This window comes from Geotrypetes seraphini, chromosome 3 (genome assembly GCF_902459505.1).
Source record: "Geotrypetes seraphini chromosome 3, aGeoSer1.1, whole genome shotgun sequence".
NCBI lineage: Eukaryota > Metazoa > Chordata > Amphibia > Gymnophiona > Dermophiidae > Geotrypetes > Geotrypetes seraphini.
The window spans coordinates 383256929-383272982 of NC_047086.1; the positions used below are offsets into that span (position 1 = coordinate 383256929).

The 16054-nt window shown below is 44.6% G+C and overlaps 1 protein-coding gene across 2 annotated transcripts in view; it reads right to left on the reverse strand.

Moving 5' to 3' along the window:
- Positions 1-338: 338 nt before the first annotated feature.
- The window catches only part of EPAS1 (endothelial PAS domain protein 1), a 308169-nt gene continuing 292453 nt past the window's right edge, over positions 339-16054 (reverse strand). For both annotated transcript variants that reach the window (XM_033939696.1, XM_033939697.1), the window contains exons 13-16: positions 13998-14121; positions 7057-7174; positions 2096-2263; positions 339-837 (exon numbers count right to left, since the gene is read on the reverse strand). In XM_033939696.1, the coding sequence (XP_033795587.1) occupies positions 686-837; positions 2096-2263; positions 7057-7174; positions 13998-14121 (562 nt within the window). In that variant the 3' untranslated portion in view covers positions 339-685. The remainder of the gene's footprint in view (positions 838-2095; positions 2264-7056; positions 7175-13997; positions 14122-16054) is intronic.

A 16054-nucleotide genomic window follows, 5' to 3' on the forward strand; every position in this document is an offset into this window, starting at 1 on the left:
AAATTTGTCCCCGTGTCATTATCTAGTCTACATACAATTGCAGTTCACCCTTTCACATTTTTTTTTTCTTTTTCTCTCAATTACAAGCTGATTCAAAGAAGGGGGAGGGAAGAGGAGATGAGGGGAAATGATGACATTTACAATATCACATGTTAGTGATTTAACAAAAAAATGTTTTAAAAACCCACACACTGGCCAAGCCACTGAGGCCAAGTGACCAACACAAACTGTGGTGTGAGATCTTCCGTAGGTTGCCTCCGGCTCTTCACATAGCTTGTTTGGTAATGGAGAAATGGTCAGCATTGAGCAAGCTTCTCTGTGAAGAATACATATGTACCACAATTTGTTGGCATAAACAGCATATGAAATTCCAGAAAGAATATAAATTATAAACAGCTCTGTATGATAGGGGGAGGGAACATAATCGTGTATATTTTCTAAGGAAAACACTTTTTTTTTAATTAAAATAGATACAGTAAGATACAAACATATATGTATTTTTTTCCTTAATATGCATAAGGTAAGTAATTTCAAAAAAGGCCACTACTTGGTATTTAGGACGAGTTCAGTAGGTAAGTAAATCTTGTAAAAGTGTATCAGTTATAGAAATTGTCTACTTGCAAAAATATATTTCAAAAGTGAAGCTGCTTGAACAGTGCAAAAGCAAACAGCAATGTGCGATTGTTCAGGTTGCCTGGTCCAGAGCTCTGAGCAGTTCACTGCCTTGCAGAAGTGTGGCGCTGTCAAACACTGGGACATTAACTTCACAGTCATATCTCGTCAATTCGGGCAACAAATACGGTTCAAAAGATGGACCCAAGAGCCGACTTGTCATTCCTGTGACAAAACAAAAGATTTACCTATGAAACTTGCTGCTGTCGAATCTTGAGCGTGGCAAAAAGAAGCCCACAAATCGGTTTTGCCATCAACACACGCGGATGAAATATCGTTAGTCGTGGCCCCAGAGGTACAGTGGTACCTCGGTTTACGAGTGCACCGGTTTGCGAGTGTTTTGCAAGACGAGCAAAACATTCGCAAATTTGGTGCCTCGTAAACCGAGCTTGCCTCGCTGTACTAGCGCCCTCCCCCCCGTGAACCGGCACCCTCCCCCCCGCGATCCGGCACCCCCCCGCCACCATCGGGCACCCCCCCGCCGCCACCTGAGATCCCCCAACCCACCCGAACCCTCTTCTTACTTCCAGTGTAGCCTATGCATCGGCACCAGCATGTTCTGTGCCTGAAAATCTGCTTTCTGTGCCGGGCCTTGAGCATGTGCGCATGCTCAAGGCCTGAAAGTTCACATTCAACGTGAACTCTCAGGCCTTGAGCATGCGCGCATGCTCAAGGCCCGGCACAGGAAGCAGATTTTCGGGCACATGACATGCTGATGCCAGCGATGCCGATGCGGAGGCTACACTGGAAGTAAGAAGAGGGTTCGGGGGGGGAGGGGTGCCGGTGGCGGAGGGGGGTGCTGGATCGAGAGGGGGAGGGTGCCCGTTCGCGGGGGGGGCCTTCGGGGGGAGCAATGCCGGTTCTCGTGGGGGGGAGCAGCGCTGCTGGCCTCGGGGGGGGGGAAGGTTTGGGGTGGGAACATATCAAAGCAAGTTTCCCTTACTTCCTATGGGGAAACTTGCTTTGATATACGAGCATTTTGGATTTTTTCCCTTCCAAAAGTTGATCCTGATTCTTAATCACCTGTACTACAAAAACCCCTGTTTTACTTGCACATTTCAGTCATCCGGAAGTTGATTTGGGGTTGATGTTTCACTGAGAGATAGCAAGCTGCTGTCTCTGCTGAAACCAGATTTATCACTGCTCCCTCTAAGCCAGGGATCTCAAAGTCCCTCCTCGAGGGCCGCAATCCAGTCAGGTTTTCAGGATTTCCCCCAATGAATATGCATGAGATCTATGTGCATGCACTGCTTTCAATGCATATTCATTGGGGAAATCCTGAAAACCCGACTGGATTGTGGCCCTCGAGGAGGGACTTTGAGATCCCTGCTCTAAGCGGAGCGGGAGTCCTCCATCTGTATTGCTGCCAGAGGGAAATGGCTAGGGTTACTGTATTGATAATCCTCCTCTTGATAACCCTTACCTTTCATTTTATGAGCTGGTGGCATATTAGAATCCAAATAGTTGGGCCTGAAGAAATGAGTGGGAAACACTGGTTTTTGGCCCCTACCTGGGCCTGCAGGAGATTGCTGCTGTTGCAGTTGACTTATTGCTTGACTTAGAGCTCTTTGTCGGTTGCACGTAAACTCATCTGAAATGCAAAATGACAGTTTGCTTTCAAAAATTCTGTTCCTGAGAGAAGCATTCCAGGATCATACACATGCTTTATACTTTTAAACAAATTGCACTTTTCTCTGGTCATCTGTAGATCTTCCTTGCTGATAAATATGGGAATTTAGGCTTGTGGCCCAGTTTTCTGGCCTCATAGGGAACAACTTACCAAAATGTAAATCACAAATATTGTCTCAAGGAGTTAAATTAATATCAGAGCCAAACGGGGATCATACTGTAACAGCGAACTGACCTAAATTTTTTAAAAAAATTGTTTTATTTTTTGTTAGCAATATACTGTATTGTATTTAGAGTTCTTTGCTAGAGAATGACACGGGGAAAAAAATCTGTCTCCGTCATCGCCCCGTCCCACCATCCTCTGCACCGCCCCGTCACCGCCGTTCCCTTCACCGCCCCGTCACCGTCACCGCCATCCCTTTCACCGCCCCGTCACCGCCACTGCCATCCCATTCACCGCCCCGTCACCGTCCCCGCTGCATCCATATAAGCCTTAGTACTGTAATATTTAGCTTATTCCTTTCTTATAAATCAAAGTTCCTGCTGCTGAACTAGAGAAAGAGATGTTCAGCTGGCAGGGCTTTGTTTATAAATTTTTATCAACACAACTAATATACTACTTTATCCTAAAGCAAAAAATAAATAAATAGAATTTTTTTTTCTACCTTTGTTGTCTGGTTTCTGCTTTCCACATCTTCTCATTCAATTCCTTCCATCCACTGTGTGTCTTCTCTCTGCGTCTTCCATTTGCTGTTACTGTGCCTCTCCCTTCACCCCCTCCCACAATTGGTCTAGCACCCATCTTCTTCCCTCCGCTCCCCCATAGTCTGGCATCTGTCTTCTTCCCACTCTGTCTTCCACATTTCCCTTCGGGGTCTGTTCCTCTCCACCCTCCTTCAATGTCTGTCCTATTCCTTTCCACCACCACCCTTCCCTCCCTCCTTTACCATCTGTTCCTTTCTACCACCCTTCAGCTCCTCTCGCGTGGCCTATCTATCTACCTTCCTCCCTCTTATTTTCATGGCACGTTACAATGTAATTTGTGCAAGCCACTGGAGCCTGCGAGATCGGTCCCAACCCCACAAACCATCTCGTTTCTGTGCTCCTATTTTCCCCATTTCTAATATCTCCCCTATGTATCTGCCATTGCCCCCCCCCCCCCCGTGTCCATATACCATCCCCATGGCATGTTCCCTTTATGTCTCTGTCCCTATGCCCCATGCACATAATTTCCCCTCTTTCTGTTACCTTCCTGTGTCCAGATTTCCCCTATCTTCCTCTTCCATACCAGTGTGTCTCTTCTTTTCAACCCCATCTAGCTTTTTTTCCCTCTTTCTCCCCCCCCCCCCCTGCTTCTAGCATCTGGCTCACCTGCCTGTCCTTCCCTTTCTTTCCTGCTGTGGGTTTTTTCTTTCCGTCTTCATCCCCTTGGCCCAGAATCCTTTTCCCTTTCACTCCCTCCTTCCAGTTTGAGCCGGGTACATGCGCGATCGCAGCCCCCACCTGCCTGCCCAATCGATCCTAGTGTTTAGCCAGCTCTCTCCCTTCTCCTCACCTTAGTTTGCAGGCTTTCTTTTTCGGCGACCTGCACACTTTCCCAAAGAGCTGCGCACGTGCGGCTGCTCAGTGTTCAATCTTTCTGCTCTGCTGCAACTTCCTGTTTCCGGTTGTGTCAGAGCAGAAGATCGAAACTGAGCAGCAGCGGGTGCGCGGCTCTTTGATAGCGTGCGGGTCGCCGAAAAAGAAAACCTACAAACTAAGGTGAGGAGAAGGGAGAGAGCTGGCTAATCACTAGGATCGATTGGGCAGGCGGGTGTGGGCACCGCGCGATCCTTCATGCCTCACTGCGGGGACAAGACCATTCACCGCTCCACGGGGCGTGAATGGCCTTGTCCCCGTCCCCACAGCGACTGCTAGTTTTCGTTCCCCGTTTCGGCGGGTTACCCGCGGCTAAACGCGGTGGCCGCGGGTAAACCGCCACCATGTCATTCTCTATTCTTTGCAACCAATCCTGGATGTTGATGATTATGTGATCGTGGTTCCATCATGGCTGCCAGTTGCTTTCTTTGGCAGAACTTTACCATTGTATCTGGTCCTCCCCAGCCAGACCTGATCCTGCCTAGTGCCTAATTCTGAGATCTAACAAGCATGAAAAACTTGTATCCGTATTGAATTAGGCTTATTGCCCAGTCAGCTTAAAAGACAAACCCCTGTTGTATATACCATACCCAAATTAAGGTATGCGTCCAAGATGCACACACAACTTAATTGGTTAACAAGATGTTAACTATTGATAACTGGATGCTAACAACTGATTATTGAAAGCAATTGGCTCCAATTAGAATCTGCACATACATCTGCTTGCATGCGGTTCTAGAACGCTGGACACCTAAATCCCATAGTGGGCAACCTGTAAGGGGATGTGGCCGTTGGAGAGGCATGCGCAGGTCCTGAGCATTCCAAAAAATTGTTTGCAGTTAGAACAATGGGTCTCTGTGCCCAGCTTGGGTGCCAGGATTTAGAAAAGCTTTCAGTAGGCCTAAGTCCGGCACCCAGAGTTGGATGATAGAATAGCACATAGTGTAGAGCAGGGCTACCCAAGGCCGGTCCTCGAGATCTACTAGCAGGCCAGGTTTTCAGGATATCCACAATGAATATGCATCAGAGAGATTTGCCTGTACTGCCTTCTTGGTATGCAAATCTCTCTCATGCATGTACATTGTGAATATCCTGAAAACCTGTCCTGCCAGTAGATCTCGAGGACCGGACTTGGGCAGCCCTGCTCTACACTTGGACAGTCATTCTCTACACAGGTGTAGAGAATGACATAGGGACAAATTTTCTCCATCTCCACGGGATATCTATTTTCGTCCCTGCCCCATTCCTGCAAGCTCCGTCCTCATCTGCACAAGCCTCAAACGCTTTAAAATCCTAAGTAGCAACATTCTAGAGCTCAGACTGTGATGTCATAATGCCTCATTCCACCAATGACTAAGCTCTGTCCTCATCTGCTTTAAAATCGTAATCGTTTGTGGCTTGTGCGGTTAAGGCAGAGCTTACAGGAATAGGACAAGGACAGAACTCATGGGCATGGACAGCGATATTGAGATCCTGCGGGGAGGGGAAAAATTTGTCCCTGTGTCATTCTCTATAAGTGCCTATCTTTTCTGGCACCCATTTTTGAGCATCAATTATCGAATTCCCCCTCACTGTCTGGACAATGCAAAACATCTGGCTTTCCAGATCTCATCTTAAATAGGCTTCCTGAAACTGTGGATCTTAGGGGGAAGTTATCAAGCTGCATTAGGCTGTAAGCTCTTTCGAGCAGGGACTTTCTCCTTTGTGACTCTGCACAGCGCTGCATATGTCTGGTAGCGCTCTAGAAATAATTCATAGTAGTAGTTACCTATATTATTTGCTCCTTAAGATGATTTAATAGGCATTATTAACTCAGGCTGTCGCGTCCTAATGCGCTGTTATTTAAGTCAATGAGGAAAACAGCAATGAGATGTAAAACATGCAAATACATGTAAAGCAGTTCATTACTATGTAAATACCATACTGTGGTAAAGCAGATAAAATCATCCCAGCTGATTTACAGCCCTGGAGCATCGCATAGCACAGCTGTGGCCTGATGCTCCTGGCCATCACTTCCTGGGACATCCCTATCCACCCGATTAAACCCCCCCCACTGACAAGAACACCCTCCAAAAGCAATTCCCCATCAAGCCCCCCCTCCCCAAAATGCAGACGTAAGAATAGCCACTTATAACCTAAGTGGTGCACATTCAAGTACTCAAGCATTTTTCCTCACTCTTATCTAATGTACCTGAGGCAATGGGGGATTAAGTGACAAGGAGTGGCATGGGAAATGAACCCACAACCTCAGGGTGCTGAGGCTGTAGCTCTAACCACTGTGCCACACACTCCCCCAGTAGCCTGTCTTCGTGGTGGTCAATCCAGGTCACTAGTACCTGCCAAAAACCCAAAGAGTTGCAACATTCCATGCTATCGATCCAGGCACCCTCCCTCAAGCAATCTCTCCCTCCCGATCTGGACAACACCCATCAAGTCAGGCCCCAAAGGACCCCCCCCCCATAGTCATAACTTATGCTCTGATAGTCCAGTGAGTAATCCCCAGATGCTCCTGCCCTTCCTGCACTATCGCTCCACATGGCCCTCTAGTGGTACTCTTGTGCTACTATTGCTAAGGGCCATACTATCACTAGGGGGTGCCGTGCTGGAAGGACAAAAGCAATTGGGGATCACTCCTGCCCAGGAACCCACTGGTCCACTGGAAACTTACCCAATATGTTTAACTCAGTGGTCTCAAACTCACGGCTCCCGTCAGGTACTATTTTAAGACCCTCAGTATGTTTATCATAATCACAAAAATAAAATGAAACAGTTTCTTGATCATATGTGTCTTTAGCTATAAATGACAATATTATTATTAAGACTTGGCCAAAAGGAAAGATTTATAAACTATAAAGAGTTTTACCTCAGGCAAAATTGTCATTTCTTGAATAAGACATTAACTATTTTTTTTTCTGAGGCCCTCCAAGTACCGACAAATCCAAAATGGGGCCCTGCAAAGGGTTTGAGTTGGAGAGCACTGGCTTAACTGGTGCATTTTTAAAGGAAACCTCATGGAAAATGTGCCTTTGAAAAGAAATTTACATCTCCATGGGTACAAAGTTCCGACAGAATTACAAGGCTGAAAATGGACCCATTTGTTTTGCTTTTTCAGCTCACCTGTAAGGACACTTGTGCTGAGCGACTTCTTTTCTGTCATCAATGAACAATTTTCAGGTTTAAAGGCTTTCATCCTTTTCCACATTGATTGAGATACACTATTGTCCAATGAGTCTCCCTTTGGTAGACAAATTAAAATAAAGAATACATCTTATAGATACTTTTGGTACGTATGGTGCTCTAGTAAGAACATCCATGATGCTTATTTTAGAAACTGTTCATATTTTTGACGTTCATAAATTGGAACACAGACATACTTCAAGGCCATCTAAATCCCGATTATGCATCTAGCGAGGGGCTGTGCTCGGGAATATTTAGGGATGGACCTGGGTGGGTCTTCGCAGGCTTAAACTATAGACATTAGCCTATGGAATGTCCATAGTCTAAAAAATAAATGGATGCCCAGAGGATGTAGGCACTTTATTGACGGACTTCCATTAGACTAGACACAGCCATGTTTCAGCCATTAGGTCTGCATCAAAAGTCTGTATGGAAAGATTTGTACATATTTCAATTATCTTCTGGGGTTAACAACCTTATGCATTCATGAGTGTTAGAAGGCATCTTTTCCTGTGAGTGTTTTTGCATTTTTTTTCTGCATTTTAATCTACCAAGTACTTTAGGAAGTGGACATTTTGGAAGTTGATTCTTTTGAGTGATTGCTGGGCATAATTTATATATGAGCTCCTGATGCAGGCCTAATGGTGGAAATCTGGCTGTGTCTAGTCTAGGGGTAGGCAATTCTGGTCCTCAAGAGCCACAGGCAGGTCAGGTTTTCAGGATATCCACAATGAATATGTATGAGATGGATTTGCATGAACTGCCTCCTTGAGATGCAAATCTATCTCATGCATATTTATTGTGGATATCCTGAAAACCTAACCTGCCTGTGGCTCTCGAGGACCGGAATTGCCTCCCAAAGCAGGTCCAAAGCCCATTCCTACCACTCAAGTTCCAATCTGCCTCCCAACCCCCTTAATAGTAGATCCTTCTCTCAACCTACCCCCACAATATCTGATCCACCTCCTGACCCCCCCCCAGGATGATCAATTCCTCCCTACATCTGATTACTCTACCAACCAACCCTCCCCTCCATACCATAATTATCAATCTCCTCTGGGTCCCTCCATATAGTAGCAATCCTCTACCCATCTAACTCTACTCTGGCCACAACCCTATATCCCTATCATCTCTAATCCTTCAAATCCCTCTCCACACTCACAAGAACCTACCTAGGTCCATGGCAGATTTGCTGGGCAGTAGCAGTGCTTCATGAATGTGCCTGGGGTGAGGCCAGCATCCAAGATGGTACCTGCAAAGCACAGATACCGGGATCCAAAATGGTGGCTCTGCCAGAATTCAAGATGGCCTCTCTGCCTTCTAGCAGGAAGAGTTTCTATTTTGGATTCTACCGTCATCCCAGGCAGTAGCGGTGAAGCACTGCTGCTGCCTAGCAATATTACTATGGCCCTGAGGAGTATATGTATGTGGGGGGGGAGGGGGATGAGGGTGGGCAGGAGAGAATAAGGCTATGGGGGTTGCTACTGTTGTGGCCAGGATGGGGTTTAATGTGGGAGGACTGACACTGCATATATAGTAAGTGATCCAGCGAAGAACTAATCATCATAGTTGAAGGGCGGGGGCTGGGAGGGGAATCAGATACTGTTGTAATAATAATAATTATCATTTTATTCTTATATACCACCAAAACAGTAATACTTTGAGGCGGTTTACAATAAGAAGAGCTGGACAATCAGTGATGATGGGCACAATTTAAAGTCATCGAATACATGTAAGCAGAGTACTGAGAAGCCTTGAGAATTCTTGGTTACAAATTTGTTGTATAAGCTTATTTTTACTAGTTTTCTAAAACTTAGATAGGATGAGGAGTGCGTAATAATGTTATCCAACCAATTGTTCAGATGACTTGCTTGGAAAGCGAGGGTTCTGTCCAAGTATCTTTTATATCAGCAGGCCTTTATTGATGGATGGATAAACATGTGGACTCTGCGTGTAGGCCTAAAGGAACAATCCAAGTTGAAATGAGAGAGCAAGAACATAGGGGCCAAACCAAGAATAGATTTGAAACACAGACAGCTGCCAATTAAGTTTTTGATACTAGGGGGGTTATGTGATCCCATTTTTTTATACCAAAAATCAATCGTACTGCCGAGTTTTGAGTAGTAGTGGGGGGACGAGAGGGGGGTTTGATCATGGTGTGATTAGGTGGTAGATTGGATGTTGTGGAGGGGTTTGATCATCATAGGGGGTTAGGGAGAGGGGAGATCAGACATTATAGTGAGGGGACATTCATGAGCTGTAAAATGGACATCTAAGTGCCTGCTACTTCACTGTCCATATTTTGGATGGGTTTGTTTCTGAAACGGCTGTTCCTGCTGTACGTAGTGGCACAGAAAAACTCATTTCAGTAGATGATATTCTAAAATAATAGGGAGACTTCAGATGTCCAAACTTGGAGGTCTGATTTCCCATTTATACATTCTTTCTAAAAAAATTTATACTATAATTGCCTGGAACACATTGAGACATGGACAGATTTCTCCGAGATATGATGCTTAAGTTCTTCAGCATTCGAAAGCTGGCCTTTGATGAGTAAATTTAGCTTATTATCTGACTGGAAAGTATAACAGAGCAGTTTAGAGTATATTTCAAAGCAGAAAAGAAATACAATCTTCAAAAAGTGAGTTACAGAATGGAGGGGGTGGGGGGAGGGGACAGGAAGCCCTTTAATAAATACATTTATCTATATTTAGTATATTCATGGCTGCCTGGCATTTTTCTTATTTATGAAGAGCTCTCGTGAATTTTTCTGACTGAATTTCACCCCCTTACCCTATCCAGGTACTTATATAATCCCGACTGAATTCTGAACATATTTAGTTTTGTGGCTGTAAGATCCAACTGAGCTCAGATTAGAACAGGACTATTTATAGTTTAGCAAACAACTAAAAACTTGGCTGTTCAACAAATATTTAAATTGTTAGGTATTTTTTGGGCAGTTATGTAAACCACTTAGGCTAGGTATATAAATGCAATAAATAAAGAAATCGATCATTTTTATTGAACAAATTTTTGTAATTGGTTTTTGATTTGTAAACCGTTCTGACCTACAGTGTTTTGACGCAGTATGTCATTATAAAAGGTTCTTTGAAAGAACCTTTTCTTTTCAGGCGGCTAAACTACATTCATGACTGCCCAAATAGTGCTTGATGCCTCTTCTTATCTTGATTTTAGAAAGCAGATTAAAACTCTATTATTTAACAGGCTGAATTCTTAATATATTTTATTATTATAATCTTTTATTCTTTTAAGATTGTTTACCCTTTTTATATGGCATGTATGTATTTTTCCTATATTATATGCATATAACTTGTTGATTTCAATGATTAGCATTGTTTGTATTTTAATTAACGCCTAGAACTTCTTGGGTATGGCGGTATATAAAATAAAATTATTATTATTATTAATGGGGCTCTTTTACAAAGCTGAGGTAAGCATTAATGTGTGTTTACCAAAGAAAAAAATGCCTTACCACAGGTCATGCTCAGGCATCTTGTGGTAATTTTTGGAATTAGCACATAGGCCCGGATTCTCTAAACAGCGCCATGATCAGTGGTCACCTTAAAAGTGGCAGCTGATTGCATGCCAATCGCACAGTGGTGCCGTTTAGAGAATCGTGCCTCTGGCAAAGGTAGGTGCCAGAAATATAGGCCAGGGTTTTCAAGGCCTACGTTTCCGGTGCCTACCCCTCACGTGAATCGCGCCTCCACAGGCACCTACTGGTGCTTGATGCCACTTCCAGTGTTAGCTATGTGGTAGTAGGTAGAGAATGACACAGGAACAAATTTGTTCCCGTCCCTGCGGGAACTCATTTTCCCATCCCGTCAAGTTATCTTCCTGTCCCTGCCCCATTCCTGCAAGCTCTGTCCTCATCTGCACAAGCCTCAAACGCTTTAAAATCAGAAGTAGCAACATTCTAGAGCTCAGATTGTGATGTCATAATGCCTCATTCCACCAATGCCTAAGCTCCGTCCTCATCTGCACAAGCCTCAAACGCTTTAAAATCATAAGTAGCAACATTCTAGAGCTCAGATTGTGATGTCATAATGCCTCATTCCACCAATGCCTAAGCTCCGTCCTCATCCGCACAAGCCTCAAACACTTTAAAATCATAAGTAGCAACATTCTAGAGCTGAGATTGTGATGTCATAATGCCTCATTCCACCAATGCCTAAGCTTCGTCCTCATCTGCACAAGCCTCAAACGCTTTAAAATCAGAAGTAGCAACATTCTAGAGCTGAGATTGTGATGTCATAATGCCTCATTCCACCAATGCCTAAGCTTCGTCCTCATCTGCACAAGCCTCAAACGCTTTAAAATCAGAAGTGTTTGAAGTTTGTACGGTTAAGACAGAGCTTACAGGAATGGGGCTAGGACAGGGACAGTAGGCATCTTGAAAATCAGTTTAAATGCCATTTAAACAGCATTTTTCACTTAGCTTAGGTGCCTAAAAATATGGCACCATTTAAACAATATGAGCCATACTATCCGCATGCATCAAGCAAAAAGTCGACAAAAAAATATAAAAGCAGGGCTGTAGAGAAATCCCTCATGGCACACACTACTGGGCAGTAAGGTAGGGTCAACCCAGAAAGGCCAGTTCAGCTCAGAAATAGTATGGATCAGAGTTCAGGGCAGAAGGTGACTCCAGCAGCAGCTTTAAAGAGAGCTGTGAGGTTCTAAGCTGGCCATTTTTGCCTGCTTGCAACCTTCTGTTCAAGCTATTCCGTCTTATGTGCGTGATTCGGGAGATTTGCTACAGAAACTTAACACATAAGAACATAAGAATAGCCTTACTGGGTCAGACCAAAGGTCCATCAAGCCCAGTAGCCCGTTCTCACGGTGGTCAATCCAGGTCACTAGTACCTGGCCAAAACCCAAGGTATTTCCACAGAAATTCAAGAAGAAATTTTCTTGGTTACTTTTAATGTGACTGCGCTGTATACCAGCATACCCCAAAAAGAAGGATATGACGATACTCGAGAGGGTTCAGAAGAGAGCGACACCCTTGATAAAAGGTATGGAAAACCTTTCATACGCTGAAAGATTGGAGAAACTGGGGCTCTTTTCCCTGGAGAAGCGGAGACTTAGAGGGGATATGATAAAGACTTACAAAATCATAAAGGACGTAGAGAAAGTGGAGAGGGACAGATTCTTCAAACTTTCGAAAACTACAAGAACGAGAGGGAATTCGGAAAAATTAAAAGGGGACAGATTCAGAACCAATGCTAGAAAGTTCTTCTTCACCCAGAGGGTGGTGGACACCTGGAATGCGCTGATAGGACAGAGTACGGTTTTGGGGTTCAAGAAGGGATTGGATGATTTCCTGAAGGAAAAGGGAATAGAAGGGTATAGAGGATTACTATACAGGTCCTGGACCTGATGGGCCGCCTCGTGAGCGGACTGCTGGGCCTGATGGACCTCTGGTCTGACCCAGCAGAGGCATTACTTATGTTCTTAAGCCTTGAGGGTGATTGAAAAATATCTAAGCAATTCTGCGCTTGTTGGTGATAAATTAGAATTGCTAATGGCCATGGCTCAGTTTGTGATCTGTAAAAATTACTTCTCTTTTGAGAAGCATTTTTTCATTATTATATAATTCTTTATTCATTATAAAACATACACAAAGTGCATTAGAAAATACAACAATTGGCACAATAAAACAGCACTTATAATTAACAAATAGTAATAAAAATCTCTTTTCACCCCACCTCCCCCCATCCCGGATGTGCATAACTCTATTTTTTTCATTCAGGTTAAGGGCGAGGCGATGGGGGCTACTGTGGCCCCCTCAATTGCCTGTTTGTACATGGTGGAATTTGAAAGTAAACACATTTATCCGTCGTCTTATATGTCTAGAATTTTGATTTGGAAGCGTTTTATCGATGATATTTTTTTTCATCTGGCATGGATCCTTGTCTGGTTTAGAGGAATTTATTAATTTTTATTAATGTTTGTGATCCTCATCTCAAGTTTTCCGAGTTGATCGATGCTAGCCAGATCAATTTTCTTGACATTTTGATTAGGTGACCTCCATACACAGGAAGGCTACTGATAGAAATGCCATGCTTCATTATCGTAGTTATCCGAAGCAACTTAGGGGCAGCATGCCAGTAGGTCAGATGTTACATTTGAAAAGATTGTGTTCTAGGAATCAAGCTAAGGTTATTTTGTAAACGTTTTAAGCAAAGAAGTTATCCTAGCCGTAGTATTAGGAATGCATATAAACGTGCCACTTGTGCAAAATGGGAGTGGCTTTTATTGGCCAGATCCCTCTAGGCAATAGGAATCTTAGGCTACTCCCCCAGTGCATCCCAGAATGCACTGGAAGATGGACCTAACATTCCAGTTGGCCCAGGTGCCTAAGGCCCCTCCCAAGTTGCACGGTAAGGGACGTTGGGACGCAGATGCAACACAGTGATGTCACATGTATGCACAGATGCCCTTCCAACATGTGAATAGGTTGAGGGGCGGGGCTGGAGGGGTGGAACAGGGCTTGACTCAGGCGGAACTGGGCAGGGGTGGGCGGGCCTGGGGGCAGGGCCATGGGCCTGTATTTTTAGTTTCAGAAAATCTGGTAACCCTAGGTCAGGGGTGTCAAAGTCCCTGCTCGAGGGCTGCAATCCAGTCGGGTTTTCAGGATTGCCCCCATGAATATGCATGAGATCTATTAGCATACAATGAAAGCAGTGCATGCAAATAGATATCATGCATATTCGGGAAATCCTGAAAACCCGACTGGATTGCGGCCCTCGAGGAGGGACTTTGATACCCCTGCCCTAGGTGAAGGCAGAGAAGAGAGGCCTAGGTCTGTGGCTCCAGCTAGACAGGGCATGTGCGTTTGCTAAAACACTGCTTACCCCATTCAGCTGATGAAATGTTTGATCTCCATAATCCAGCTGCCGCTTCCGGTTCAAATTATTGAAGCGAGCAATGATGGCAGGATTTATGTCTTTTCCCCGTTGTCCAAAGCTCTCCAGGGATCTGTCAACAGAAAGCAAGTCCTCTTCTTAATTAACCAAAGAGTTTAATGTCAAATAATCTCAATTAACGTCATGTCAGCATAGCATGGTGGCTTGTGTTATAAGGTCTGCAAAGCTGCTTGATGAGAATGGATGCTAGGGTAGTCATTATGGCATTTGTGGTTCTGGATATTTACTGTTCGTATGTTCAAACAGGCCTCTACCCTGTGTGCTCCTCGGCTAGATGTACAGTATTTCTTGTGGACTATGGAACTGCATCGAAATTTAGGCACTGGGATGATCCGCGCTGAGTGCAATTTCATTAATGGCAGCTCTGCATGAAATTTCCCAGGGCCGGCTCATGAGATTACGGTGCCCTGGCCCATGCTCCGCCCCTAGCCAGTTTTCTCCTCCCTCCTCTGACGCTACTGCCTGGTCCCGGCAGGATGCGGCTTTATAGGCCGGCATCAGTGTCAAGCAGTAGCGTCAAAGGAGGGAAGTGCTGCACTTCCCTCCTCTGATGCTGACACTGGCCCACCCCCCTTGCAGTAGCTGGCCTATGAAGCTGCACCCTGACAGGGTAGCAGCATCTGAAGGAGGAGGGAGAGCAGAAGAGAAACCACAGGGTAGCTTAACTTATAGGCTGGTGACGTCACGGCCCTGGGCATTTGGCACCTTTTAGCGCTGGCACCCTGAGTAGGGTTACCAGATTTCATCTTTAAAAAAAAACCAAAGAGGACACCTGGCCATGCCCCATTCTGCCCCCCAGCTCCGCCCCCATGCAGACCTCCTGTCTCCATACCCGGGGCCGATTCTGGAGGGTCTCTGCGCATGCCAATGCGATGACGTCACATGCATGCATGCGACATCCATGCATACGTACAGGCCCTCCAGATGTGGTCCCAAGCTCGGAGACTTCCAAAACCCAGACAAACTGCCAGGGTTTGGAAATCCCTCGTGGCACCTGGACAGTCCTCTAAAAGCCCTGAAACTTCTGTTCTAGAATACTGGTATATAAGTCTTATCTACATGCCTGATGTTAAATACGAGTCTCCAATACTTCACCCAACCTCCACAATATCCAACATCCCTCTCCACAAAATTACAAGTTGTTCCACATGCTCTCATATATTTCAAATCTGGCAAAATATGGAACAAGTTTTAAACTTCAAAGAGCAGGGCTGGATTGACCGATTGGGTACGGTGGCTCCAAACGGCCTAAATTATCAGGTTGAATAGGCCATATTGATCTAGTTCCTCTTTGGGGGAGGGGCGTTAGTCATGGAAGGAAGTACTATAAAAGGAGCTCTAAAGTGAGCCGCCCCCATCTTGCAAAAAACTCTGAGTAAGATGGTGGACATAGTGGCTCTGGTAAGCACTGAAGGGTGGAAGATATTAGGAGTTTGGGTTGAGTTTGTTTAGTAAGATATAAGTACTGAAAGCTTTTTTTTAAAATATTTTACAGGGGGATCCTTGATAAAGGAAATTGTTGCGAAACATGTCGGATCATGTAACCCAGTAGCATACTAAGCTAAGTATACAATTTATTTGAATATGTTTAAATAGAATAATCACAGGGCAACAAAACAAAGGAGAAAGTCCAACTTTGTCTGCAGAAAAAACCAAGCAGGAGAAACAAACAAAACTGCAGACTGTGTACAAGATGCAGGCAAAAATGTATTGTACCAAAATTAAAATGCAAATAAGTAAAATAAAACCCTTTTACCAATCAAGGGACCCGACACGGTCCGTGTTTCGGACAAACCTTCGTCAGGGGTCCAAGGTGAAAAAGGTTGGGACGTACCATAAAAAAATGAAGATAAGTAACAAAGTGCCTGTATATTGTGTTCGCCGAGGATCGCTGCAAAAAGTAAAGCGTCTCAAGGAAGCAGTAAAAAGAGGCTGCAAATAGAATAATCTCAAGGAAACTTCTAAAACTTCTAAAAAGATTATGG